Source organism: Trachurus japonicus, chromosome 24 (assembly GCF_045865225.1).
Source record: "Trachurus japonicus isolate A0001 chromosome 24, Traja_1.0".
NCBI lineage: Eukaryota > Metazoa > Chordata > Actinopteri > Carangiformes > Carangidae > Trachurus > Trachurus japonicus.
Genome location: NC_140930.1, coordinates 7930288 through 7952422, shown reverse-complemented (window position 1 = coordinate 7952422; position 22135 = coordinate 7930288). Strand labels below are relative to the sequence as shown.

General features: G+C 43.6%; 1 protein-coding gene across 1 annotated transcript in view; it reads left to right on the top strand.

Annotated features, from left to right (window-relative positions):
* The window catches only part of man1a1 (mannosidase, alpha, class 1A, member 1), a 161680-nt gene that overhangs the window by 41397 nt on the left and 98148 nt on the right, over nucleotides 1–22135 (top strand). The window contains exon 2 of the mRNA XM_085770344.1: nucleotides 288–384. Within this exon, the coding sequence (XP_085626470.1) occupies nucleotides 288–384 (97 nt within the window). The remainder of the gene's footprint in view (nucleotides 1–287; nucleotides 385–22135) is intronic.

The window sequence follows — 22135 nt, the reverse complement described above, 5'->3', positions numbered from 1 at the left end:
ATCAACTGAGACGACGGAATAATCCATAAAAATTATTGTCAGTTGCTGCTCAATGTTTGACTCCACATGGGCCGTGATAAGTCTTGCGGGAATTGCACTTGTGGTTATATAAAGTTAAAACATTTATGAAAGTATGAAAAAAAATCCAGTATCGTTTGAGTGAACAGTGTTAAAAATGACTTGATTTTCTCTTGTTACAGCTCAAAGTTGATTGTCCCTTTTTTTAACTCTATTTTTTCCCATCTCCTCCTCCTCTTTCTCCTCCTCTTCCTCTTCCTCCCTGTCAGATGATGAAGCATGCGTGGGACAGCTACAGACGCTACGCCTGGGGTTCCAATGAGCTCAAGCCCATCTCTAAGCAAGGCCACTCCAGCAATCTATTTGGTGAGTGAGAGCCCATACACACACACACACACACACACACACACACACACACACACACACTTACACAGGATTGATCTGGTGTCCCTGCCACCAGCAGCCTTGGCCTTTAGATTAGCAGCCAAATTGGCCGTCAGTTAGAGTCATCCATCTATGGATGACTCTAAATGTCAGCTTTATCATATATTTATATTCTGTTTGTGCCACTTGCCAGTTGTTGGTGTCTGTGCTGTTAATGAGCGTGGTGACGTGGAGGGTGGGCGTCTCATCGTCTTCCCCTTTGCTAACTCTTCCCTGAAAAACTTAATTCTCACTCAGTTATGAAACTGGTCTCCCAGCTTTCTCATCCTTTAACACAGGGGTTCCCAACCCCCGGTCCGCAGACTGGTACCGGGCCACAGAGAGAGAATGAAAAAATATAAAATAGTTTGTTTTGTCTAATTTACATTTCCGGTCGTTTTATTTATGGACATTTTGCCACTTCTGTTTGTGCATCTTCGCAGCGCTGCACAATTGACAGGCAGGTCCAAAGAGTAAAAGAGTGAAAACCACACATCGCCTGTACAGACTCAATAGTGAGACGACAGAAGACCCAACAGCTGCCAACAAAAAGAGAGATATTTTAAAAGAAAAACAAGAGTCCTGTGTAAATTACAGGTTTATTGCAACAGGTGATTCACATGCTCTAAGCTCCACAGTGCATAGTGATAAATGTGGGGGCCGGCTCTCCGCCGTTTCATCATTTCATCACAGAAAACTTCAAATCTCCCTACGGTCTGGATAAAAGCAGAACATCCTGAGGTCGCCACAAAAGCACTGAAAACCTGCTTCCATTACAAACATATTATACAGCCGCAAAACGACCCCCAGATGACTGATATATTATTATTGATATATTATTATTAAAGCAGAAGTAAGTGATATATTTGTGTTAATATAAGTCTTAAATAGTTATATCTTCCGACAGCAATCACTTACATAGAGTGTTTGGTCTGAAACACGGGTCTGTCAGTCACTCTGCTCTGCTCTGAGCCGAGAAGAAAACATTTATCGTATCCTACAGTTTTTATCCAATGAGGAGAGAGAACTGCATGCAGGGCTGTGTGTGCAGCCAAGGAACGCCGTGAATGTGGCGACGTAGGGACGAGGACTGTTATGGTGCGTTCAAGGAAACTCGTATTTTTCCGACCGTGAAGTCGTACCAGTTCGATCTGGTACGAGTTCACCGGTCGGAAGTTACGAGTGGCCGTTATAGTGACTTTCACCGGTAAAACAGGTCGGAAAAACACGAGTGGGTTGCCTGGAACGCTACAAAGTCGTAAGTTGTGACTTGAAGCTGTAATTTACGATTTCAAAAGCCTGCCTGGAACGCAGCATTAGCGAAAACGACCGGACCACTTACTTCTGCTTTAATATATTATGGTGAGTTGTAACAAAGAACGTAAATGTAACAGAAAACTATGTGAGCACACATACACACTCTGCATGTTGTCTCATTGTGTTTGGTTGGCCGAGGTTGCTGCTTTAAAAGCTGGACTCAGAGAGTAAACATGGCGCTGAAACGCTGAGGATCACACACACGTCTGCTACGATACATGTGCCAATGGCAGCCGATCAATACAACTCATTAAAGCTGTAACATTAGATCTGCAGTGGTATTTGCTGTTTTTTTCTTAATTATGTGCAGAGATGAAGAGCCAGGACCAGTGACTTGAAAGCATGGAGATAGATTTTTTTCGTATTTTATTTATCTTTCGGGACCTCTCAGTCCTGGATGTGCAACAGCTGAGGAACAGGATGTTTTCAGGCTTCATGTTGTACCTGCAGCTGTCTGCCCTTCACAATTGAATACTTATTTATCCTGACTGATTGAATTAATAAGAGAGGGAATTGGATTTTTAATTTGTTCGGATCTCTTCCTTTCTCTTCTCGACCTAATTAAATTCCACCTACCAATATTTGTTTACATACCTTCAGCGTCCTGTGCAGTGTGTGTGTGTTTGTGTGTGTCACTGCCGGGTGGTGTATGTGGCAGTTAACTGTAGTGCAGGACAGATAAGATGGCATTCGTCCGTGAAAGAGGGAGCGGCTCCTCCGCTGCTGATAAGACGACTCACTTGACACCAAAGTAAAACTTGTGTTTGGCGTCGTTGCGGGTGAAGTTTGTTTCTTGTCGGTTGTTTTGGCTGCCCTCCTGTGAGAAGAGCAGCAGAGGAGGAATTCAGATTATTATTCATTTACTTTTCTGTTACAACAACATGTTTCCAAGATGACAATTCAAGCTTTTAAAAGAAACGCACACACAGAATGAGTCTGACATGAATGTGTCAGCAGAATGGAAGGAAATAGGAAAATGGAAATGATATTTAAAGTGGTCGGTTGATTAGTTTTGGCTCTAGGGGTGGCCAAAAAAAAAAAAATGCTGTAAATACAACACTGACACATTTTCATCCAATAACATTGTTCCAGCTGACGTGTCAGTAAACAGTGGCTGGTTTACACATCCAGCTGACTCCGGCTCCACATTCTGCTTTCCCTCTTCACTCCTCTTTTATCTCTGCTCTCCTGGAAAAACTACCTTCCTACAGTAAATGCTCCATAATGGCCACCAATATTCTTAGGCTATATTGTCAGATACATTATTCTTAAAGGGATAGTTCAACATTTTGGCCCAGTATGAGATAATAACAGAATGTTACGAGACAGAGTTGTTTTCGAGGTAAATTCATGCAAAACCGCTGATGCGCGTTCCTATCAGGGACAGTCTTTCAGCAAGCAGTCTCTGCATTTACCTCTAAAACAACTCTGTCTGGTATCGTTCTGTTATTATCTCATAGCATGGTGAATGTGCAGGTCACAACTTGTCCACCAGAGCATTTTGGAGTTGTTGGATTGTGTATTTGATGAGTTTGATGACGGAAAACAAGAAATCCCATTAGCCTCCGTAGCGTAGCTCTGAGCAGCTCGCAGCTCTGCTCCGCCGTTCTAAAAATAGCTTGCACCGACAAATAAAGGTAACGAACCTACTGCTATGACTATAGGGATTCATAAAGTCGTGTGTATGATTCTGGTCCCTGCATCACTACAACACATTCTTCATTAATGTGGTCACATTAGTCATTTCTGTTGCAACAATTTTATGTGCAAAAATGCTGAAACTATGACTAAAGTAACAAAAACGAAGCTTCAAGATGATTGTTATAGGTGAGGCCATGAGGTAAATATCTTTAATGTGACTCAGCGTTTCCTCAGCCTACTTCCCTGTCTTGTATTCCTGTCTGTACAGTGATGAGACTCTGGGCTCTGAACGCTTCTGAAATGTAGGTGACCTACAACTCTGCACTGTGGTGTAGATGAAGCTGCTGCTGCTGTACATGTCCTGTAGTGTAGCACTGTCTCCTCACATGGATAAAGGTTGTGGGTTCAATCCCCAGGTCTTTCTGCGTGGACAGTCTCCCAGACTTCCTCTTGCATGTACTTTAGGTTAATTATGGGATGCACAGATCTGGCTTCTTCAGTCCCCAATGCCGATACCGATACTTGAGCTTAGTGTTTATCAGCCGATAACGATTTGGTACCACAGTTGAGTTAATAACCTGTACACCTTGCCATCAGGACTGACTTAAACATACAATTGAATTGAAGTGAACAGATCTGCGTCATGGATCAGCCTCATTATCCGATACCCGATCTAGCTAATTTGTCAATATCTGGGCCGATATCCGATCTTAATACTGGATCGGTGCATCCCTAATTAATTGGCGACTCTAAGCTGCCCCTATGACGGTTGTTTGTATATCTGTATACACTTCAGCCCTGTGATAAAGTGGTAATCTGCCCGGGGCGTCGTGCCCTGCACAGCCTGTTCAAAACAGCTGATCTGCTGATTGTAGTGACACCAGTGATCTGGACGATGCTGAAACACACGTCATGGGAAACCTCTTAGTCATTGTTGATACAAGTGTAGCTTTAAATAATATATTTTGCAGTGATAATTGCACCCAGAAAATATTCTAATACACTTTTCTGGTTTCTGGTTATTAGCGCTATAGGCTTCTCATTGATAGTTGTGTGGCTTTGTCGGGTAGAGTTTTCTATCCGACTGCAGCAGCCTCACATTAGAACTTAATGAAGTTTCACCCTTGAATCTTCGCTGCATTAAAAGGCCAAGAGCTGAATTCCTAATGTTGAGTTATTCTCTAACATCACATCTCTGAAGCCTTTCTGTATCTTACATCATTGTGGGAGCAGCGTTTGCATTATTTGTGTCAAGGCTCGATCGTTGTTGGTTTTTTTTTTTTTTTTTTTTTTTAAGTTTCTGCTCCGTTTTGACGTCAAATTATAAAAGTGACAGGATGACGGCACTTTGAGGTGAAGAAGAATAGGAAAGTTTGAAGTCACAGGTTTGGTGTAGAGACGTTTTGTTCAGTTTTAGACACCGAGGTGATTCTTCTGATGTCGAGACGCACTGTTTGTCTATCAATACTAGGAGACTTTCTGAAGTTGAACTTGTTAAAAATTTGATTTCCAGGCTTCTTTGCTGTGTGATAAACACTGTAAATGTGTTTTTTTTTTCCTGCTTTGGTAGACATGAGGACACCGGTGTGTCAATCTGTAATCTTTGTGTAGGAAATTAAAATCTGATTTAATTTTTGCATTGTGGAGAAAAGGCAAATAATGGAAAGTGTCAAATGTACACAGAGGCCCTGACAGTTTTCAAATGACATTTTCACACAAGTTTCTTCTTAATTCAAACTGAAAATACATAACTTGAGTCTTTGCCCCCTCCTGAGGAAGGGAGAAAATGCTGAAACCCCCACTAAGTCTTTTTCATTATACAGTGTGGAAGATTTACAGGCTCATTTTTAATGATTGCCTTCTTATGTTTAATGGGGAAATTCAATCAGCTTTGTGTAAATTCCATCCTCTGTTTCATTACCGGAATTTATCATACGTAAATGTAGAAAGGGAGCGGAGAGCAGCTGTGTGAATACTAATTGTGAGATTAGCCCGGTGTTAGTGTTTCTCTCTGTCTCCCCCTTCGCTCTATCCATCCCTCATGTCTTGTGCTATAGAAAGTAAATAGGTTTTAGTTGACTGCTCCGGCAGCAGCCCCGCTTCCATCAGTAAATAAGACAGCGTGGCCCCCGGGGGCGTTGTCACAGCCGTCTTCTAACTCCTATACAACATGATGTATGGTGATAATATTAGCCTGACATGGGATATTATGCAACAAAGCTACTCTCCATTATATCTGAAGGCTATTTCCTTGATCTACAGTAACCTGGGCCGCTGCCTGCGAGTATCCAGGACCATTAAAACTTTAAAAACTTTGTCAATGGCACATAAAAAGAGAGATGAATGAACAGATCTGTTAGCAGTTATGTTATTCTAAATTAAACATTAGTTATATATTAAAACAACAAAAGACTATGAGAAGTTTTTTTTTCTTATGTAAGACAGAAACTTTTAGAAGAGGAGAAAAACTCTATTAATGAATAATTAACTAGCTGCTCTTTCATCCTCAACATTTTCAACTCAATAATCCTTCAGACTGGTAAATTGAAAATCCTTAAAGGTCTCATATTGTATAAAGTGAGATTTCTACGTGTAGTTTGGTTACAGATCAGCTCTTGGTTCTATATTGATCCTGTAAAAGTTTCACCACTTCAGTCCACAGAGAAATGCACACAGCCTGTATTCAGAAACTGAGCCTTAAAACCAGCTGATGGGACTTCCTGTGACATTGTGATGTCACAACAAAACAGTGACCAAGCCCCGCCCACCCAGATCCATCGTTTTAACTTTAAAAACATGTTCCTTGCATTATTTGGCTTGTCTGAATGTTTACTTGAAATCTGCTACATTTTTATTTGATCTACAGCCAAACCAATCAGGGAGCCGCCTCTATTCTGATTTGCTGAAGCTGTTAAAGGGATAGTTCAACATTTTGGCAAATTGGCCCATTGCCATAATCCCTATAGTTTTAGGAGTAGGTTTGTTACCTACAATCGTCGGTGCAAGCTATTTTTAGAATGGCGAAGCAGAGTCGTGAGCTGCTCAGAGCTACGCTACGGAGGCTCATGGGATTTCTTGGTTTCCCTCATCAAAAAGTTGTTGGATTGTGTATTTGATGAGTTTTATGAGGGAAACCAAGAAATTCCATGAGCCTCTGTAGCGTAGCTCTGAGCAGCTCACAGCTCTGCTCCGCCGTTCTAAAAATAGCTTGCACCGACAGTTAAAGGTAACAAACCTACTCCTAAAACTATAGGGATTATTGCAGTGGGCCAATTTGCCAAAATGTTAAACTATCCCTTTAATGCTCCAGAAAGAAGATAGGTACAAGCCAATGGGAACTTCCTGTACATTTACATTTATTCCAAGGTTTTTGGAGTCTTAAAACTACCAATATAGATCTTCTTCTTCTTCTTATGGTTCGGCAGGAAAAAGTTTTGCACCTCGGTTTATACTCCAGAAAATGTTCATCCTTAGCTCATCCTTTTTCAAATCTTATGAGATCATCTTATTTTTTGTTTTTATTCCAGCAGCTCTGTCTCTTATCTCTACCTTCCCTTCATTCATCACAGATAAAAAAAAGAAAAAAATGTTCAGTCCATGTTTGGAAACGCTCACAACTTTTCAGGGTGGAAAAAAAGCCGAAATCTTCTCCCAGGGTGGGATTTTAATTTATTTATTTACCAGCATCCATCCTTCCAAAACGTTGGCAGGCAGGCGACGAGGCTTATCTTCCCCACCAACAACTTTGGCAGACCACCAGCCGTAATTTGGATTTGATTTATCAAACAATATCACAAAATTAGTTTTCTTAACCCAAACACTTCAGCGTGAAGGAGCCAGAGATAATGAGAAGTTTGCAGTCGGCTCCAAATCTCGTATTAGCATTGACAAAGTACAAATCACTGTCCAATTTAATGGTTCTGCCCATGTCTTTTCTATTAATGTCAACAGCAGTGTTCTCCAGAGAGCGAGTCTCGCTGAAGAAGTGGATGGTGATAAAAATGACTCTGAATTTTTGATGAGAAGAACATGCAAATAAAAAAAAAGTTCCATTAAGTGGTTTAGCTGCAGCAGCAGAAGCAACAACATGAGACTTCTTCTTATTGCTGTTTAAAAAATTAAACTGGTAACAATGAAGTCTTAGATGGACACAGTATTTCCCACCTAAACAGTGTTGTTTAGCCTGACAGCTTTCTGTGGATGTCTTTTACTTCTTCCTTTTTGGACTGGTTCAAGGTGGGTTGGGGCTTATCCGGGGTTCAGAAACATTTAAATTAAAAACGTGCAGCAGTTTTGAGGCTGTTTGCTTTTGTTGCAGATGTTTGCACATCGCGACATAAACATGCTCCGTAACCCGTAGTCTGTTGTTTATGGCGGTTAAGACTACACAAACACACAATGTCGTAACATTGTAGGCTATATGTCATGTAACGTTATCCACCGCTCCATTTATTGATTTTTCGCCAGCTTCGTTGCAAACAAATGCACATAGTTCCCCTTTAAGTTTCCTTAAATTGAGTCATGAATATGTAATGTTGCCAGCAAAATACTATATTGAATGAATGCAACATTAATGTAACTTTGAGATGGAAGAGTTTAGATTATGGCTGCACAATTGAATCAAAATCACAATTTGGCCCAAGAACAACATCCAAATGGTGAAATCTGTCACAAGACTATTGTGCATTGTTGCTATAGAGACGCATTGGCCGACCAATCATATCCTCAAGATGTAAAGAGTTCCCAACAATCACCAAATCATCAATTTCATATATTTTTAAGTGGAAACGAAAAGTAAAAATGACCATTCACACTGAATTGATAGATGTAATGTGACGTTTTTGGATATTGATCAAATATTAGTAACAATACAAACTGATACACAGTGTTTGTAAAGTGACATACTTATAGAGGAGCCGTTGACTAGTATAAGAAACGTGATGACGTATCGTACCGCAGATGTGAAACGAATGAAGGGTTTTCTATTTAAATCACACGTGAGCTGCACATTGATCCTCTGAATGAGGAACCGGCTGATCATTGTTGTTGTTGTTGTTGTAGCTTTTTATCTCATCGGGCGCAACAAATGTCAGTCAGAGAGCGTATTTCATCCAGACCGCGCTCACCCGGCCTCGCTCTATAAATACAGTTTGTGCAGCTCAGCTCACGTATGATCTGATCCGGTCTGGTCTGGTCTGGTCGTACGCGGACGCTGAGTGATTGTGACATTTCAGATGCAACGTCAATAATACCGTGCAGAGTTGATTTATTATAATTTAATCAACGTGCGCATGCAGCGTCCGCCGTTTGATGTCAGTGACAGTAACGAGTACAAACTGATGACGTAATGTTTTGATTTCATCCTCTGCTGTTTTTGTTTAAAAAAAAAAAAAATCTAATTATGCCTTTTAGCAGAGCAGAGTATTTTGTAAAGCGAGACCCCGATCAGCTGCAGTAAACCAAGCTCCCGTCCCTGGAGACTCTGTTGATTCACCATGTTTGCTAAAATTAAACACAGCCAGAGGCGACGACGGGCGGCGGGCGGCGGCATCCATCTCCCCTCCTGTCCTCTCCACTTCCTCTCTCCATCTTTTAGCGCTCGGCTCAGCTGTCTATAACTGGCATGCTGCTGTCGAGGCTCGCCCACCAGAGCAGGTATACATCTTTCTACTTTTCCAAATCCGGAGTGGAGCGGAGCCGAGTCCCGCTGCTGCGACGCTGTGGATCTGCCAGCAGACGCGGCCGGTACACTGAGGCTTCAAGTGGAGGCCGCAACCTGCTGAATACAGATGTTAGAATAGGAAAAAAATGTCAGATGTCTTTGTTCTAAATGTAATATTTTAGGTTTGAGGAATATTTTTGAATTATTTAGATCCCCTCCTCTCGCTCGGCGCTCTCGTAGCTGTCCGACTCTTAACACGAGCTGTCCGTCTGAATCTCCATCAGCAGCTGAGGAGAGGACTTTTTTTCCACAGTTGCCAAAAAATAGTGAATTTAATGTGCGCATTGTCCCCGGGAAGATGAATTATTACCTTGTTAAGTTTCTCCAGAACATCAGGAACTCATTTGGAGCTCGGTGCCAGCGGAGTTGTCAGCCCCGGCCTTAAGCTGCAACCTGGCTCCTGTTCGACATTATGGAGTTTAATTTCATCTCGGAGCCCCCATTATAAACCAATGAGCCAGAGGTGAGGTTTGTACCGAGCCTGTGTCCTGGAGTCCAGTCGCTGCTGTTGTTTTTTTTTTAAATACAGACACAGGAAGGAGCTCTGAGAACACGGGGAATGAGGTTTCAGCTCAGAGAGTCTCCTGCATTACTCTATGAGCCATAGATGTCAGACTTCACATCAGAAGATGACATAATGACGAGGCTACATATACAGATAGTAACTTATATTGTAAAGGAAACTGTTAAGGACTAAAATTAAAGGAATAATTCACCCAAAAATATGAAATTCAGGCACTAGTGACTCACCCTCATGCTGATGAATACTCCGGAGTAGTTTTTTATTCCTCAAAGTGCATCTGGAGACCCGGGAGGCCGGTTTGTAGTCCAACAAAAACTTTACATGAGATTAATAGGGGCCGACACAAAAACATCCATAAAGCTACACAAAAACCATTTAATATTCCTCCACACCACTCATCGGGCGCTATTAATCTCATATAAAGTTTTTGTTGGACTACGAACCGGCCTCCCGGGTCTCCAGATGCACTTTGAGGAATAAAAAACTACTCCGGAGTATTCATCAGCATGAGGGTGAGTCAATAATGACTGAATTTCATTTTTTGTTTTTTAAGAAACTCAGATATCGGCAACCAAGCAAAATATTCAATATAATGATAACAGCAGACATTCTGTTATATGCTTTTATCCATGATACCTTAACAATAACAACAAATAGATCACATTCATTGTTGTTTTTAAGCTCCTCCTACATTGTAACTCAAGATATTAGCTACCAAGCAAAATATTCAATAAATTGATGACCTAAGACATTCTGTTTTATGCTTTTATCAATGATGACTCAACAAAAACAACAATAAGATCACATTAATAATTGTTTCTAAGCTGCTTCTACACTGTTTGGACTGTAATTCTTTTGGAAAATACAGAATCTCTATTTTTTCCACAACATCTTTATCTGAGTTTTAAGCAGCATAGCAAAAATAAATAGTGTACAGTCTTTGACATTCCTGCAACATGTCATACAACATGTGTTAGCTGCTTTATTATGTCCAGAACACAACATAAAACAAAAAATCACATAGAGAACACAAAACAACATGCTTCTCTTGTTATTTTAAAAAATTTAGATATTATACGCCACTTAACGGAGTCCTATCGAATGATACAATGAAAAATTAGAAAGAAAAACAGAAAAGAAAAGAAAGAAGATATTAATAATCACACTCTTGGAAACTGCTATATCCACAGTAATTAGTCATTTGATTTGATTCTCTATTAAGTCTGAGTCCTTGACATATTCAATGAAAGGCCTCCATATACATTCAAATATGTGTTGTTTAGCCTTCAGTATGTAAGTCATTCTCTCCAGTGGTAGGCTTGACAACATCTGTCTTAAAGTATCAGAATCTTTATTTTAATATGATGAAAAACTGTTGGATATTTGATCTAAATCGATATCTGAAGCTGCCTAGAAAGTAAGATATGCTGTAACTTCATGTCTCCATGACCTCCATGCAGCGTCCTCCATGGTGGTCATAACAACAACTGAATCTGAGCGAAGCCGATTTCTGCACATAGTGTTGTTCGGCCATGTCGGCTCAAACAACAAATATCACTCAGGCTTTCCTGGCAAGTGTGCGTTTTTGTGTTTTTCCGTGTGTGTGTGTGTGTGTGTGTGTGTGTGTGTGTGTGTGTGTGTGTGGTTTCCCTGTTCGGCACTCTCTTTAATTGTTGACACCGCTGACAGTCGACTGGCTGCGCTTCACAACAGCCAAACAGACGAAAAGGTTGAAAACATCATCTCCCCCCTCGCCTCGTCTCGCCTCAGCTCGGCTCGCCTCGTCTCGCCTCAGCTCGGCTCGGCTCGGCTCGCCTCCCGCTCTCGCCCACGGCCAGCACGGGCAGGCACTCGTGTGTTCAACCAACCAAAGAAAATGTGTGCGTGTGTGTGTGTGTGTGTGTCTTTTTTCTGCCTAAAATAAACACACTTGACTGGGCCACAGCACATTAAAGGTCACTACTGATGTCTCCTGTTGCAAAGGGGGAAAAAAAACAGGCTGAATTTTTAGGTCGTTTGCCATCGAGCCCAGAGTGACCCGGACGGGGCCACGGGAGAACATTGTGTTTGTGAGTGTGTGTGTGTGTGTGTGTGTGTGTGTGTGTGTGTGTGTGTGTGTGTTTTTATCTTGTTTTAGTGTGCCTCATCTGTGTGTGTGAGCGAAGACGCCATCTGTCTTGTTGGTCTTTGGGCTGTTTTCTGAGGAAGAACCAGAGGAGCCTTAAAGACACCTTTTTCTAAATGTGAGCGCACGGAGAACACAAACAGACACACACATGGAGCTCGCCCCTGCAGCGCCGAGCCGACACATGTGACACAACCTCACTGTGTCACTGTGTGTGTATATGTGTGTGTGTGCCGACTATTCAACAACAACACATGGCAGCGGTTGAATAGGACAGTGGAATTCTAAACAAGACTGAGAATAAAGATTATTTTTCACTATCAATTAATCAAATTCACCCTAAAGCTTTGCAGGCCATGTGCAAACCGTCTGCTCCACACATCGCTGTACTGTCGGACTGACGGGGGCTCCACAAAACAAAATGTGTGATTATTATTCATTCAAGGCTTTTGCCCGGTTTGTTGTTATTTTTTATTTTATTGACATTTTCCTGCAGTTTACTGCAGTGCTGCACCGAGACCATTCTGAGTTCATAACAGTTATTTACTGTTAAACTGTTAAAGGTTTTGTCACAAGTGCCGTGAACCAGAATTGATGGAGGTGATGGTCCAATAATGTGAGTTTATGTAAATATGAGGAATATTGGCTGATTAATTAGTTATTGGAACTTTTTATTGCCTAGTTTCTGTATCGGTGCCAAAAATCCTGTATTGATCCGGCCTCCGAAAAAACATGAAGTGCTCATCATATTTTCTCAGCTCCCAATGTTTGATTTTCAGACGTTTTACTTTATCTGAGTCTAAAAAGTGTCAGGGAGGTCTTCAACTCCCACCTCCGGGAGAGCTTTGACCGGATTCCGAGGGAGGTCGGAGACATTGAGTCTGAATGGACCATGTTCTCCACTTCCATTGTTGACGCGGCCGTCCGGAGCTGTGGCCGTAAGGTCTCCGGCGCCTGTCGCGGCGGCAATCCCCGAACCCGGTGGTGGACACCGGAAGTAAGGGATGCCGTCAAGCTGAAGAAGGAGTCCTACCGAGCCTGGCTAGCTCGGGGGACCCCCGAGGCAGCTGACGGGTACCGGCAGGCCAAGCGGACGGCAGCCCGGGCGGTCACGGAAGCAAAAACTCGGGTCTGGGAAAAGTTCGGGGAGGCCATGGAGGAGGACTACCGGTCAGCCTCGAGGAAATTCTGGCAAACCATTCGGCGCCTCAGGAGGGGGAAGCAGTGCTCCGCCAACACTGTTTACAGTGGAGGAGGGGAGCTGTTGACCTCGACTGGGGATATCGTCGGGCGGTGGAAGGAATACTTCGAGGATCTCCTCAATCCCACTGACACGCCTTCCGTCAAGGAAGCAGAGGCTGAGGATTCAGAGGTTGATTCATTCATCACCCAAGCTGAAGTCACTGAGGTAGTCCGGAAGCTCCTCAGTGGCAAGGCACCGGGGGTGGATGAGATCCGCCCTGAGTACCTCAAGTCTCTGGATGTTGCGGGGCTGTCGTGGCTGACACGCCTCTGCAGCATCGCGTGGCAGTCAGGGACAGTGCCTCTGGACTGGCAGACCGGGGTGGTGGTCCCTCTCTTCAAAAAGGGGGACCGGAGGGTGTGTTCCAACTACCGGGGGATCACACTCCTCAGCCTCCCGGGGAAAGTCTATTCCAGGGTGCTGGAGAGGAGAATTCGGCCGATAGTCGAACCTCGGATTCAGGAGGAACAATGCGGTTTTCGCCCTGGCCGTGGAATGCTGGACCAGCTCTACACCCTCCGCAGGGTGCTCGAGGGCGCATGGGAGTTTGCCCAACCAGTCCACATGTGTTTTGTGGACTTGGAGAAGGCTTTCGACCGTGTCCCACGTGGCATCCTGTGGGAGGTGCTCCGAGAGTATGGGGTCGGTGGCCCTCTGCTGAGGGCTGTACGGTCCCTGTATGACCGGAGCAGGAGCTTGGTTCGCATTGCCGGCAGTAAGTCAGACCTGTTCCCGGTGCGTGTTGGACTCCGGCAGGGCTGCCCTTTGTCACCGGTTCTGTTCATTATTTTTATGGACAGAATTTCTAGGCGCAGCCAAGTGCCGGAGGGGGTACGGTTCGGGAGCCACTTGATTTCATCTCTGCTTTTTGCGGATGATGTGGTCTTGTTGGCTCCCTCGAGCCAGGACCTTCAGCATGCACTGGGGCGGTTTGCAGCCGAGTGTGAAGCAGCTGGGATGAGAATCAGCACCTCTAAGTCCGAGGCCATGGTTCTCGACCGGAAAAAGGTGGCTTGCACCCTCCAGGTCGGGGGAGAGTTCCTGCCTCAGGTGGAGGAGTTTAAGTATCTTGGGGTCTTGTTCACGAGTGAGGGGAGAACGGAGCGCGAGATCGACAGGCGGATCGGTGCGGCGGCCGCAGTAATGCGGTCATTGTATCGGTCCGTCGTGGTGAAGAAGGAGCTGAGCCGAAAGGCAAAGCTCTCGATTTACCGGTCGATCTACGTTCCCACCCTCACCTATGGTCATGAACTCTGGGTCATGACCGAAAGAACTGGATCCCGAATACAAGCGGCCGAAATGAGTTTCCTCCGCAGGGTGGCGGGGCGCTCCCTTAGAGATAGGGTGAGGAGCTCTGTCACCCGGGAGGAGCTCGGAGTAGAGCCGCTGCTCCTCCACATCGAGAGGAGCCAGCTGAGGTGGCTCGGGCACCTGTATAGGATGCCCCCTGGACGCCTCCCTCGTGAGGTGTTCCGGGCATGTCCCACCGGGAGGAGGCCCCGAGGAAGACCCAGGACACGCTGGAGTGACTACGTCACTCGGCTGGCCTGGGAACGCCTTGGGGTACCCCCGGAAGAGCTGGAGGAAGTGTCAGGGGAGAGGGAAGTCTGGGGTTCCCTGCTCCGACTGCTGCCCCCGCGACCCGGACTCGGATAAGCGGCGGACAATGGATGGATGGATGGATAAAAAGCAAATGTGATTGATTTACATCATATATAATTAATAGACAAACACGGCAAGCTGAAATATTGCCTTAAACCACCTATTGATCCTTAAATTGTCTCAGTTGTCTAAGTTTATGTATTTAAATAGCAAGAATACACCTTTACTGTGTCTCAACTGTTCACTATCAAAAACACACAACCCAAAAAACTTTGTAAACGTGATGCATGAAGGAGAAAATCCAAGATATTCATGTTGAAGCGCTGAAGTCACTCACAAACTTTGTGGTAAACACAATAAATAAATCAATAAGTCCTCTACCACCAATACAGTGAAGCAGCTCATCAGTTTGTCTGCTCTGAGCTCCAGGCTGATCTTTACTCATCCAGTTAAAGTGTAGAAACACTGACAGTCTTTATACGAGATGATAAAATCAAGTGGCATTGAATATTTTTGACTTTTCCTCTGTCGTTCTTTTTCTTTTAATATTTCCTCTGCCACCTGGGGTTGAGCTCATTCACAGCCGCTGTGGACTCTGGCTGTTTGCTGGATGTGTAGCTACAGGCGGTGTGAGGGAGTAAAAGGCCCGGCTATCTCCTGGGACACGGAGGCTTTCTCAGAGGAGAGGAGGTTATCTGGCCTGGCCCCGGCCTGCAGCGCTTTTTAAAAGGCCGTTGGATGGATGAATGGCAGGATGCTGCTGCCAGGGCTTTGTGATGGTTTCTACTCTTTAGGTTTTTGTTTTTTTTTGTGCCTCTGTCCGTCTCCTGTGGCTTTTTTTTCCCCTTCCACACCGGACCTCTCAATGGTTCTTCTGCTCCTCGTCCTCCCCCCTGGAGTGATGCTGCAGTTGTCACGTGGTGGTGATACCAGGCCGGAGTAAAAAGCACAACTGAAGCTTCTCTCCATAAAATTTACCACTGACTTCAAACACATCTCCAGTGACGGCTGCATCTGTCATTTCAGGCAGCGCGGGCTGTTTTTACATGGTTTCCCCATTTTGAGCAGTGTTGGGCACCTTACTTTTAAAAAGTAATTGGTTATAGTTACTGGTTATGAGTTAGTAATGGAGTTACTTCATGGTAAAAGTAATTTATTACCAGGAAAAGTAACTATTGCGATTAAATATGTCAAATTACTTCGACTTCTCTCCCTAACCCCTGTTTATCTGCAGTTAACCAACTTGCTCAGTATTCCTCCACACAGGCAGGTTCCACGATGTGCTGTAGTACTGATGTGTGATGAACTGAAAATAATGTATAACGTACGCTGAACTAAGCAGGATTACGCACTCCGTAACCTGTAATCTTTTGTTTATGACATTTGCGTCATCCACCACTCCATATATTGATTTCTCGCCGGCATTGTTGTAAACAAATGCACATGGCCAGGTGGAGGGTTAGCAACACAGAGGAAAAGCGACCAGACTTGCATAGTTCCTCTCTAAACGGGTACCCTGATTTTCCAAATAGCAAAACTGGGTTTCTTTAAAACCAGGAAATCAGGATTTGACGTTTATGTACAAAAAACAAAAACAGAAATAGGATACTCAAAAACTCTGATCATAACGGGGACACTCAAGTCCATGAAACCACCTTCATTATTGACCCATCACTGCGGAGACAGAGGTCCGGCCTTCCTGATTGGTCCATCCTGTTGTTTCCAGCACCATGCATATACTCCCTACTATTTTTACAATGGCTCCTGCAAAGAAAGGCCTTTTTGCCTGAAACTCAAACTGTGCAGCTCAACGTTTTGTGAGTGTAAAGTGAGAGCGAAGCAGGTCTCCAGCTTTCTGCCAGAGACTGATTTGGGTTGTTGGTTTAAATCAGGCACAGATGTCTGTTTAACCATGGTCTATTATACCATTAAATGTGTCCCAGCTGGCTTTTCCCCCCTTCTGGCTTTGTCCTTGATTCTATCACGCTATTTATTTACAGTAGAGACCAGTGCAGCTAATACATGAGATTTAACTCATAATCGATATGTATGGCTGCTGCATGTTGCACTGTTTATCTTTTTCTCGTGGGACGACTGAGAGGGAGCAGGAAGCAGCTTGAAATTAAAATATGAGAGCAACTCTCATTTTCAGTTTGACTTTTTTATCCGGTTTGATTTGTTTTTGCGTGAAGCAGCCGTGGCAGCACAGGTAAGCAGATACAGCAGAGAACATACCTAATGCAAAGTCATGCTCCCACATCCTTTTTTAAAACAAATTATTCTGTTTGAGTTCAGAAATATAGTCAAATTAGTGTATTTATTAGGTCTGGAAGTCAGCAGAGGCCCCATTTAATGATATTACCGTAGTTCTTCAGTCAAAAACAGATATTATTTTGATTTTAAAACATTTTGTGATCCTGAGTTAGGGGTGTATATTGGCAAGAATCTGACGACACACGATATGATATATTGCAATACAATAAGAAAGATAAAGTATTGCAATTGTTTTTCTTTTTTGACTGTGCTACAGCTGTGAATGTTTGTGTAAATTGTTAATAAAAAGAATTTGATACAGTGCTTTTAGAATATCGATAAACTATTGTGTGAAATGATGTATCACAGTCGATATTTCCTTACACCCCTCTCCTGAGTGCTGCAATATTACACTGTAAAACACTGATTCATTATCTTTTTTACGACTATAAATTATGTCCTGAAAAGGAAAACTTCTTCTCCATCTGTTTTATCTGATGATCTCACTTTAAATCACTTTTATTCCTCCGGAATGAGATTGTCAAGCAGACAGACTGACTAACACAGTCATAAAAAGTCCTCCAACTATTCCACTGCCAAAAACTTCAATTCATATCTGCAATTTATATAATAAAGGATCAATACTTGGCATCCTCCATACAGATCTCAGTACAATGCTGTGTCAATTTTTCCCCCCACTCCAGAGTATTGATTAAACATCGGAGCAAAGACTTAGACACAGGTCACAAACTGTAGAGCTATAGAGGATCAAATACCAAAAAGAAAACTATTTTGAAGTTGGATTTATAGGTTTTAGTTTTGGGGACATGTCTAATGTTGCGAGGAGGTTTGTTACAACTGGAGGTAAAAGACCACAGAGACCTGAAGGAGATTTTTGGGGGTTTATAAAAGAAGAAAGAAGAGTTCAGTCCACTGTGTCTTCAGATTTTAAAATCAATTCAAAACTGTGCAGGAAGCCAATAAAGGCTAGGACAGGAGTAATGTAAAGTCTGTGTGGAAGTGTGTGTGTGTGTGTGTGTTATCCCACAGAGCAAGGCTTTGAACTCCACACAGGGACACGATTGCACCAACCTGTTTAACGTTGGGGCGTTTTCACACCTGGAAGTCTGAACCAAGGTGATTTATTGGTTGATTTGTAAACAGTTATGTAGATGACATATTCGCCCCGAAGCTATGGAAAATGAACCAACAAGTTTGTGGCATCGTTCCAACGATAATTATAGCTTACTGTCATGGCACTGCTATGAGCAGCATTAACGCTACGCCCAACATGGAACCCATAGTTTGGATTTAGAAGGAGAACCATCGAACATAAAGCTTTGAGACTACAAAAGTCCGAACGGTGGTTATGTTTGGTGCAGACCGAGAGACCACCTCTTCGGTTGGACCAAATTTCAGGTCTTTGTCCCGGGGGAGCTTTCACACCTGTAAACAGGGCTCCTACGCAAGTAATGGAAAAGTTTGGAATTTGATTTTATACATTAAATCCAGGTCTGGAAAAGTATGGAAAATGGAAACTATTGTATTTGTCTTAATACTTATCTGGGTTTGGTCTTATCTGAAGTTATTTGGGAAAATTATTTTGTATGCGCCATTGGCTACAATGTCCTGGAAAGTATTTGGTGACATCATGGCATACAAATTCAGAATAATGAAAACAAACGATTAATTGCATAATTTATTTAAATAATACATCTCTAATTACTCAAATGTCACAAATTATTTGAATTATTTTTTAAAGAAAAGTCTGGAAATTAGGGTCTGGAAAAAGTTTGGAATTTTAAAATGTCAAATGTGTAGGAACGCTGTGTACAGTAAATTTGGCTTGGATCAAACAGAAAAGTCCGTAAGTCCGGACCAAACGAGGTCGGTGTGAAAACTCTGTTACTGTTGTACATGTGATGCTTCCAGGACTCGTATAACAAGTCTGTCGAAGCCAAGAATCCAACAATCAGTCGTCTCTTTCTGGTTATTCTTCTCGTCTTGAGCTCGAGGCCTCGATGAGTCATGAAGGAAGCAAAACAGCAAAATTAAAAGCAAAAATATGAAACTGATTCCTCTCAGATGACAGATCACATGACCTGTTCTCCCGGTCTCAGGCGCCGTGGCGTCGCGGCGGCGGTTGAATGAGACGTGATCTAGCTGTCACAACCCCGTCAAAGCGCCAAAGCGGGTCTGATTCTGTCGGGCAGGTGTAGAAATATTGTTATCTCACCACCAGTCAAAAAGGATTATGTGTTTTTTTTCTTTGTGGTGTCTTTCTATTTCCAGACGAGTCATTTAGTTGGTTATATAATGTGACACTGAGTCCTGGGGAGCAGCCTCCGCTCCCACACAGCATTGTGCGTGTCTCTGAATCAGATATTCAATCTCTGTAATTGAAATGGATGGAGTAATTCTGCTGTGGCCTTCCCTCAGGTTTTTTGTGTTGTGTGTGTGTGTGCATGTGAGGAGGTAGTAGGGGTTGGATTTGGTTGCGTCTGAAACGATGTAAATCACACTCTGCACAGAGGTGGGAGGGACGGAGAGCAGAGAGCACTGCAGCAGCTCAGATGGGAGTATCCATCACATGGATCCACACAAACACACAGACACACACACGTTTGTATGGTTATCTTTGTGAGGACACTCATTGACATAATGTATTCCCCAGCCCCTTAACCATCCAAAACAAATGCATAACCTTAACCATTACTCTTAACCTAACCTAGTCATTATAAAGTCTTAACCCTCAATCAGCCCTTTGCCACCACTTTGCCAAAATGTCCTCATTCTGATGGTTTAAACTCAAACTGGTCCTCACATGTATAGCTCCTACAAGTACACACACACACAGCGACACACCTCGTAGCCCTGTGTTGTGAGCACTCATCTCCTGAGCTGTTGCTAAAGAACCTTGAGTGTGCATCCACATTAATTAATCATACAGACACACACACACAACAACAGTTCTGCGCCCGGGCTTTTAACCCCGGCCCTCGGCAGCTCGGGGCAACACACTGCAGCAGCTGCACCGCCCATCCTACTCATTGCTCAGTGTGTGTGTGTGTGTTAGGGGTGTACAACCAGTGCACTAGGCTATTTGTATTCAGATTCAGATTGGGGGAAAAATTGACACAGCATTGTACTGTGAGATTTTTTAATAAAAATCTTTGGATTCGTATTCGGAAAGAAACCGGAAGTGGGCGCACTGACTTCAGCCGAGCTAGTGCTACGCCGAGCTAGCCGGCTAACTTCCGCTTTAGCTCTCGGCTAACTAGAACGGGAATGAAAAAATTTAATCGTGCGGCTCGTCGACTTTCCAAATCGGACTGAATGGATCAAATTCTGGTAGTGAAACGAGTCGTTTCGCGCCAGGGGTCGTGACACTCAAAAAAAAATTATCCACCGTTTTATAGCTGCTTCTTTCCCCATTATTGTCTATGAGAAAAGTTGTTGAACGGTGACCCTGGAAGCATCGGTGAGCACTTCCTGTCTACTGTAATGCAATACATACAGGGAGTCGCTGTTAGCAATCCTAACGTGAACTAGACACAAATGAAACAATCTAGTTAGCTGAGAGCTAAAGCGGAAGTTAGCCGGCTAGCTCAGCGTAGCACTAGCTCGGCTGAAGTCAGTGCGCCCACTTCCAGTTTCTTCCCGAATACGAATACGAAAGTTTATTTTTAAAACCGAATACAAATAGGGCACTGCTGTACACCCCTAACACACACACACACTCTTGTAGACACAAACACACTCCCAAAAGTTTCCACAAAGCTAACACTTCAACTCGAGGCTCTTGTGTTTGTGTCTTGTCACATCCTTTATTTCTGTATCACATACACACACACACTCACAGACACACACACACTAATGCCTTTCTCCGTAACCTTGACAAAAAGTGTTGACGCTTGAGTATCTGCCAGCAGAAGCTAAAAGGTTAATGTACTTTAAGGGTGTGTGTGTGTGTGTCCGCGCCGTGTGTGTGCATGCTCTCTGCCTACGGTAACATGATTAGCTGAAGGCTTAGCCATCACTTTCCCCTCACCTCGCCTCCCCGCCTCCCCGCCTCCCGCCACCTCTCGCAAAACACAGCGTAGCCCCCGGTCGTCTGGGCGGCGGTTGGCCGGGGGGCCGGGGGGCTAAACGGGATCACCAGCCGGAGCCGAGACCTGGATCAAATAGCTGGATTAAGGATTAAGGACCTGGAGTTTGCATTGAGTTAACATCAGGATGTGGGACAGTGTTTCTATCCTGGGCAGAGAGGAGCAGTGAGCTGAGGAGAGAAGATTCACGGAGGGATTTTATTTATTTTTCTTCTCAAAGACTGAATTTTCATAAGACGAGAGCGGCCTGCGGGTTTTTAAATATCAATGACACTTTGACGGCTGTCGGTCTGTGATGCCAATATTCAATTATCTCCACCAGTCAAGAGGAGGAAGAGGAGGTTGTGTTTTCTTCTTGGCTGCCTGTTTTGTATGTGCAGCAGCAGCAGCTCGTCTCCTGGTGACACCAGATGAACAGATTGCTCAGGTTGACTCCATTAGATCTGGTGCTGATGTTTCCAGTGTGGTGTTTTTTTGATCGTAATTATTTTTGCTCTTGGGAAACTGTTGGACTTGATTTCCTTCTCTGGCTATTTTGGTGAATCAGAAGATTTTATAAACAAGCTGTTGCAGAGGAAGTTGTTTTCCCGATGTCACGACAAGATCATGTGGTCTGGTCTCAGAGGAACTCGGTTTTAACTTAACTTTGTTTTTGATGCTGCTCCTGTGTATCCTGGCAACGACCGCATCTCAATCTGTCTCAAGCTGTACTCACCTCCGACTTCAAAGAGGCGTTACCAACGGGCGTAGATCAAGATTCCTCTGTACGCAGCTGGACGGACCTCAGACCAATCATGACAGAACTTGTCAATAAACATGGCGTCAGTGAACACCATGTTGCATGTAGATAAAAAGTCCTGTTAGATATTACTTCTCTGTCCTCTGGGTTCATCCTGGCTAACTCCTGTAATCACAGTCTCAAAACACACATATTGCATCAAATACACCCAGAGATACTCCTGTGATCATCAGCGGTTTTGCATGAATTTACCTCTAAAACAACTCCATCTTGTAACGTTCTGTTATTATCTCATAGCGTGGTGAATGAGCAGGTCACAACTTGTCCACCAGAGCGTTTTGGAGTTGTTGCATTGTGTATTTGATGAGTTTGATGAGGGAAACCAAGAAATCCCATGAGCCTCCGTAGCGTAGCTCTGAG